Below are 8118 nucleotides of genomic sequence, written 5' to 3'. Positions count from 1 at the left end.
GATGTGAGTCCGGGCGGCGGAGCAAGGACTTCTCTCCACCTCCACTCAGCATAAGAAGAGGGGTAATGTACTCTGCCCCATGGGGTTATATTCATTGATATATCATTACTACGTTATGCATGGTAGTGCGGTCCAGCTCATAGACCAACATCAATCTAGATCCCTATAGGACATTATACTTGGACTCAGATTGCCCACCTGGGATCAGGTCCACATTTTGCACCAGCGGTTATCACACTGCTTGTTTTGCGCCGCTCAGGCTTTTATGCCCAATTGGGCACATTTGTATGATTTTATGGATGTATAGTTTTATGCCAGTTTTTATATCAGATTTATATTAAATGTGGTCATTGTCACTCTACATTGGTGGTCCCAGATAATTGAGTGCCCTCCTATTGTTTATATATTTTGCAGGGCTGTACTAGTCTCGTGCTTCGAGGGGCTAGGGCCACCCCCCGGCTTACTAATTAGTTAATGTGCATAATAACAAAAATGATTATAACTGTAAAACAGAAGGAGATACATAAGACACTGTTTTACTCAGCAGGATAAACCCTAGCAGGCTTTATGCATGGTCTTGCATAGTTGATCCTGCTGACAGATGCTCTTTAATTAAAAAAAAAAATTAAAAAAGTTTGGATGGCCCTGGATTAGGCAACAGTAACTCCTACAATGTAAATTTCTCTGTACTTTCCCATTCTCTTTCCTAATTATTTTACACATTACTCGGTTTTCATTGCTGTATTCTTACTGTGCCCCACCTTCAGGATACAACCCCAGATTAAGTAATACCATAGGGCTTCAATCAGCTGCTATCAGTAGTCTTTTGCATAATTCATTTTTAACAGGAAAGGCACATAGAGTGGGGCAGAGCCTCCTGCCATGTTATCTCTATCCTTCTATTAAACCATATCAGCTCAGAACAGTAAATAAGGAATCTGATGCCGATCCCTATGTAAACACGAGTTCTGCATATAAAATATATCAAGTGACTTGGATTAAACTTCAGAGCTGAAATCTTTCTTACGGAATCCACAATGAAACTCCTGGTGAGAATATTTCTGAATGGTTTATCATGTAAAGACTGAATGTGTAATTTAATCTAATTATTCCCTATGTTCCTATGTCTAGATTGCAACCATCCTTGGAGTCCTCCTGACTCAAGCCCTAGGAAATGATGTAAGTAACTGGATGAATGGCTTGGCTTGGGCTGGTTTTATCCTTGAAGCTTTTCTGGCTGACTTTTGTAGCGGTTGTCTCACATTGACAGCTGGCATCAGTCATAAATCGGTTATTGACATACTGTATGTGAGATGTACCTCCACAGGTTCTGTCGGGGTCCGACTGCTGGAATCATGAGAATCGGGGTCTTGTGTCCCCCATTTGAATGGAGCAGTAGTTGACCATGCCACTCGAATGCCATTCAGCAATGTGCATGCTTGACTAACGCTATATTCAACATGGGGACACAGACTTCCAATCTTATGACCAGTGGTGGTTCCAGTGGTCGGGCTCCCACCAATCAGACACATCATGCATCCTGTGGATGGGTGAAAAGTTGTCATTCTGAGGCAACCCCTTTCATAGATGTTTCACATTGTTCAAATTCAAGTTAGTTCTTTACCAGAAGTCCTTTATAAATCATTGGGGCTAAAATATAAATGGATCATGATTGATTCCAATGGGTCTGTCATGTATGTCATAGATCCTTTGAAGCAATGACATATCCATAGCCTCTGTTCACACTGGACTGATGACTATCAAGCCATGACTGCTCTAATGGATCTGCGTTCAAATGCATAACAATGAATCCTGACAGACCCCATTGCATTTTGTCAGGTTTTCATTCGGCTATCCTCATGTCTATAAACAACCAGTAGAATGACATAATATATAGAAGGATTTATATTACTCCCGTAAGTTTAAATGGCCCACAGCTTGGACAACCTAAAGTCACCTATCAGCCACGTTTATTTTGCACCAACAAATGACAGCGGGCATCCATACCTAATATTAGTGGAGTCCTCACTGTGGTTTGTTTCATTTGTCATATGCTGTAATAATAAATGTGTTTCTCCAATTCATCTAAATAACAGAGTATAAATAGAATAAATGACTTCTAATGAAACAAAAATTTATATTTAATTTTTTTCCAGAACATCAATATTAATAATTCAGGTAATGATGGTGGAAGCATCAGCCAACAAGTGAACATTAACAACCAGGACAAAGTGGCCAACATCAACAATCTCAATGGCTGGAACTCCTGGGACTCCGTCTCTGACTTTGGCAATGTGAGTGTTCTATAAATGCTTTGTTTAGCTTACTTTTTAACTTTTGATCTGTTGGGTACAGACAACGAGGTAATAGTGTACCTAGAATTTATACTCTTTTACACACTGCAAACTGAGGAATTGTCCACTCCCCCATCTTAAGACAGCGGTATAGCCCATATGATTGATCTAGACATCAAGAAGTTGCTATTGTGTGTTTCCCTGGGAATAAACCCTTTGATCGTAATGTTTTATCATTGATCCATATATTGCTACTTTCTCCACCCAACATTTACCCTTTCACACTATAGGGGTTTGCTGCTACAAGACTGTACAACAAGAAGATCTGTGTGGTTACCAAGATGACTCCAAGTTTCCCCACCCTGGAGCAGCTCAGCGAGATTGCCAAGACCAAAAAGGTAAAATACTAGGACATCTGTCACCACTCCTGGTAGATAGCTGGATGGCATCTCACCTTGAATTCAGCTTTTTGTATCTCTATCCTGGACCATGATGGGTGTTATTATCCATTTACTGCTAATGCTGTACTCATGCTTATTAGACTCCATTCACAATTTTGCGGAACAGGTGCGGACCCATTCATTCTCTATGGGGACGGAATGGATGCGGACAGCACACAGTGTGCTGTCCGCATCCACATTTGCGGAGTGCAGCCCCGATCTTTGGGTCCCCAGCTCCGCAAAAAGATAGAGCATGTCCTATTCTTGTCCGCAGCTGCGGACAAGAATTGGCATTTCTATAGGGGTGCCCGGCAGGGGTCATATTAGAATTCGCGATATTTTGCTAATATTTTGTAGAATATTCTTCGAATATTCGTTATATTTCTTTTACTCGAAAAATCAGCAAGGTAATGATCGCGTAATATGCGAATTTTCGTAATGCGAATTTATTCTTTTTTTAATATTCAGAATATTCTAAAACAAGATCATATAGCATTATAGTGAATATTCGGGGGGGGGGAAAACGAATATAGAGCAATTTAGCTATTATAGTGCTATAATCTTTTTTTTTATAGTTGTAATTTTTTTCCAATCTGAACTTCAGATGAGGAAAAAATTACAACTATTAGACAAAGAAGATTATAGCACTATATTAGCTAAATTGCGCTATATATATTTTTTCTAATATTCACTATATTGCTATATATTCTTATTTTAGAATATTACAAATATTCTATATAGTGCTATATATTAGTTTTTTTTAATATTTGTCATTTTTTCCATCTAAAGTCATGATTCCTCCCTGCTTAAGTTGTTTGTGGGACAATGACTCATTGGCCCACAAGCAAGAAGCAGGGAGGAATCATGTTTTTACTCTGCAATTGAAAAATTTGCAATAAAAATTTGCATTACGAAAATTTGCACAGCTCATGTGAATCCCTTTTCTGTGATTTTGTGAAGCTCATTAACACTTATTTAAGCCATATTCTTATCAATCAGACAGGCAGCTCTGCTGGATGAAGGGACTGGCGGTAAAAAAGAAACTGACAGTCTGCAGATTCACTCTCAGTTAACCCCTGTAGTACAAGAACTGCTGGGAATCTTTAATAAAAACAAAATAATTATTTTTTTTTAGCCCAAAATGAGTAGAATGCATTAATAATAAAATGTGCCCTCAAAAAGGTCCATAGCATTTAAGAAAGCATTTTCCAGTGATGCAAGTTGGGGCATTAATACTATTGTAACATATTCTGTTGTACAAATATTGTCAGTGAGTCCCCCACAAAAGCTCACAATCTAAATGATCTATTTCTGAGATGAGAGCATTTCATATGAAGCCATGTAGCCTACTACTGTTTTACAATGTAATGTTAAATATTCAAGGGAGTCATTAGGTTACCCTCCTGGTCAATATAGTCATGTTGCAGCAATTGACAAGGTATTTGAATATAGTAATAATATTATTATTATTATTAGTGTCCCATGATTTGTAACATCTATATATTTTATTTAAAGGTCCCTACCAACACCCAGCTGGTGACCTACACAATCAATCAGACCCCCGTTGCTCACATTGAAGAATATGGTCAGCACATTGAAGCCTTGTGCAGGGGCATACCAGCCTACACTGCTCTGGAGATGCCCAGTAAGTGTCTTTCTTTTCTACTATCATTAGAGCAGAATAGAAATTTCATACCAAAAAGATTTTGATTTTTCATACGTTTTTATCAAAACATACAGTCCAAGTCTTTATTAAACATTTTGTAAGAATGAGGTTCCTTCACTGGTTGAGACAACATTTCTGCATCCATATTAATACCCAGTCCCCCTACTATAATACAAGGGCACACATACACACATCATTATTATTATTATTATTATTATTATTATTATTATTATTAGGTAAAACATCATAACAATTATACACTAAAGTGATACAAAATGAAACAATTGCTTGCATGATACATCTAGTAGGAGACTTGTCCATAAGAGCTCAAAATCTATAAGATACAGGGAACAGATTCAAGAGTTCAGAGACTGGAAGAAGCAGCTCTAGATAGATCAGATGGAGGCGATGTTGGAATATCGGGGGACACTTTAGGCTTGGGTTCAGTACACAATTGAGTGGGTACTTGCAGGGAAGAGTAGAAAATGTTGGATGGAAAGAGAGGAAATTCCAGAAGAAAGGGGAGGCACAAGAACAGTCTTGTTTTTCCTAATGTTGATGTGCAATGAGATTGAAACAATTATATCTAATTTTCTGCTACCACAAATTTGAGCAGGCGATGTATAGATATTGGAAGAACACCGCAGCAAAAATCTAAATGAGACTAGCATACTTTATAGTAAGCCTTTAAAGCATATTCTTAACGTTAGAGTGGTTGTTCCACCAAAAATATTCAACATTTTTTAAATAATTACCTGGATGGTAAAGCTAAATTTTAGAGCCACCCATATAGAGTTAAGTGCTGTTTGTACTTTTCATCATCTCTCTGTCCACCTTGATGAGGTGGTTGCACATGCTCACTGCCATCCTTCTACTGCCACCAGCCCTATCTGCTGTCAGGAGCTGTGACAGTTACAGGGAGAGCACTGAACCTTCCCCCCCGATAGGTGCCTATCCTGTTAAATTCCAGTGGGATGGGTCTCATGCACTGCTGCAGCCAAGTGGAGAAGTTCTGAAAATGGCACATCACTGCTGGGTCACATGCTGCTTGGGGACATGTCAGCAGTGATGGCAGTGGTTGGCTGCAGTGATGCATGTGACTCCGTCCACCCGGAACTTTACAGGACAGACACAAAAAGACTTCTGAAGTAATCCTGGGAGCAGAACTAAAGCGACAGGGAGCACGTGAGTGAGGTTAATTCAACAAGGGGCCATGCTGCTAGAGATAGTAAAAAATGCTCAAAAAGATAGACAGCCCCTTTAAATCCCTTTTAGAAAAGACAGCTTTCCATACTGTTTCATTGTTTAAACAGAGAAGAAAGGGATGTAAATCAGCTCTTAACAAGCTCTGCCTCTAATGCCACCAGATGTAAGGCAGCTATCCTATAAGTCAACATTCGATCCTTACAGGCCTTGAGACATGACTCAGATATTAAATAAGCCAGCACCTCATCTGCAGACAACTGTTTCAGAGTGACTGCCCCTCATCAATGTAGAGCAGAAAGTACTGGCTTAACTAGGCCTAAGTCAGGATTTGGGGGAGTCTCCTAAAGGAGAGATAGCGCCCCCCAAAACATAGTTTAAACAGTATACAGTAAGTGCCCATGCCCCTCCTCTGGTGGTTGCTGCAGGCAGTTAGAACATTATCTTTTAAACAACTCTCCAATTCCAAATAACAATTTCAGATTAGCTGGAGAATGGAGCATACACTTAATCTAGTGCCTTCCATTTGACCTACTGAGCTGTGGAGGCACCGATTCCTGGGCCCCTCACCTGCCAGCGCTTCTCAGACTACCCTATGCACACCAGCTGATATGAAATTTTTATCTGGAACTGGAAGGGATTTTGATTTCTGCATTAGAAATGCTCCAACCATTATAAAAGTTTATTAAGAAACAAATCCGCACCAAATTTTGTACCTATTGAAATAAAATAAAACAAAGTAGTGTTCATAAGATGGATATTCATTATAAGGCTCCACTGTCCTGCTCCATAGAACGGTACTCTTCTATGGCAGATATGGCACCAGTGTGAATATTTTTTACCTTTCTATTCTTTCTAAAAAATTCCACATTCTTCCGTTCTCTCCAGATATTATTTACTAAGCGATTTCACAACTAAACTTTCCATGACTACTAGAGTTATAACAACTAACAAGAACTTTTTTTCAGATGTCGGAGGAGAATTTGCTGAATGCAATAGTAACAGCATAATTACAATTTTTGGAATCAGCTTCTGTTTTTAAGATGCCACTACAGCCGGCTGAACCCCTGCCCACTGAATGGATACATATTGAAACAAATTTGAATTGTGGATCCTTGTAAAGTTTCCCTAAATCATATCTAATAAAATATTATCTGTGGCTATTGGCTGCTTGTGTCTTCTTATATCATGCAATAAGAACTTAAAAATGAAAATGAGCAGCAGAAAGTATTTGTGTAGAATGTGCTCTAACACACGTCCCTTTTCAGGTTCTGCCAGAGGGTATGGAATGTGCTGCGTCACCCACTCCATCACCATTATCGGTATCAACTTCTGTTTTTAAGGAACTTTCTTAAGTCAGATTTGGAAACACAACTCGCCCAGAGACTCCCACCATCAATCATCATGCTGAAAACCTGAAATAAACCTATTTCTCAGGGAACTACGTCTATGTTTTTGTATAAAGCACCTCTCAGGTGTTAGGGTACGGTCACACGGTCAGTTTTTTTAATGCAGTTTTTGTAGCCAAAACCAGGAGTGCATTCAGAATATTGGAGAAACCTGAATGTAGGGCAGCATCTTTACATCACAAACTGTCCTTACTAGAGTTGAGCGAACACCTGGATGTTCGGGTTCGAGAAGTTCGGCCGAACTTCCCGGAAATGTTCGGGTTCGGGATCCGAACCCGACCCGAACTTCGTCCCGAACCCGAACCACATTGAAGTCAATGGGGACCCGAACTTTTCGGCACTAAAAAGGCTGTAAAACAGCCCAGGAAAGAGCTAGAGGGCTGCAAAAGGCAGCAACATGTAGGTAAATCCCCTGCAAACAAATGTGAATAGGGAAATGAATTAAAATAAAAATAAAAAAAATAAAAATTAACCAATATCTATTGGACAGAGGTCCCATAGCAGAGAATCGGGCTTCACGTCAGCAGAGAATCAGTCTCTTCATGCCATAGCAGAGAATCTGGCTTCATGTCAGCAGAGAATCAGTCTCTTCATGCTATAGCAGAGAATCTGGCTTCATGTCAGCAGAGAATCAGTCTTCATGTCATAGCAGAGAATCAGGCTTCACGTCACCCACCACTGGAACAGGCCACTGTCACATATTTGGGCCCAGGCACCCAGGCAGAGGAGAGAGGTCCCATAACAGAGATTCAGGCTTCATGTCAGCAGAGAATCAGTCTTCATGTCATAGCAGAGAATCAGGCTTCACGTCACCCACCACTGGAACAGGCCACTGTCACATATTTAGGCCCAGGCACCCAGCCAGAGGAGAGAGGTCCCATAACAGACATTCAGGCTTCATGTCAGCAGAGAATCAGTCTTCATGTCATAGCAGAGAATCAGGATTCACGTCACCCACCACTGGAACAGGCCACTGTCACATATTTAGGCCCGGGCACCCAGCCAGAGGAGAGAGGTCCCATAACAGAGATTCAGGCTTCATGTCAGCAGAGAATCAGTCTTCATGTCATAGCAGAGAATCAGGATTCACGTCACCCACCACTGGA

At 40.2% G+C, this 8118-nt stretch overlaps 1 protein-coding gene across 1 annotated transcript; it reads left to right on the top strand.

Moving 5' to 3' along the window:
• The first annotated feature begins 933 nt into the window (after positions 1-933).
• LOC120987199 (gastrokine-1-like) lies at positions 934-6645 on the top strand. The gene is made up of 6 exons (XM_040415798.1): positions 934-1049; positions 1132-1179; positions 2157-2294; positions 2585-2692; positions 4250-4379; positions 6572-6645. The coding sequence occupies exons 1-6, from the start codon at positions 1038-1040 to the stop codon at positions 6643-6645; spliced, it is 510 nt and encodes a 169-aa protein (XP_040271732.1). The 5' UTR covers positions 934-1037.
• The last annotated feature ends 1473 nt before the right edge of the window (positions 6646-8118 follow it).

The sequence above is a fragment of the Bufo bufo genome, chromosome 1 (assembly GCF_905171765.1).
Source record: "Bufo bufo chromosome 1, aBufBuf1.1, whole genome shotgun sequence".
Lineage (NCBI taxonomy): Eukaryota > Metazoa > Chordata > Amphibia > Anura > Bufonidae > Bufo > Bufo bufo.
The sequence above is the reverse complement of the archived record's forward strand: the minus strand, read 5'-3'. Positions and strand labels throughout refer to the sequence as shown.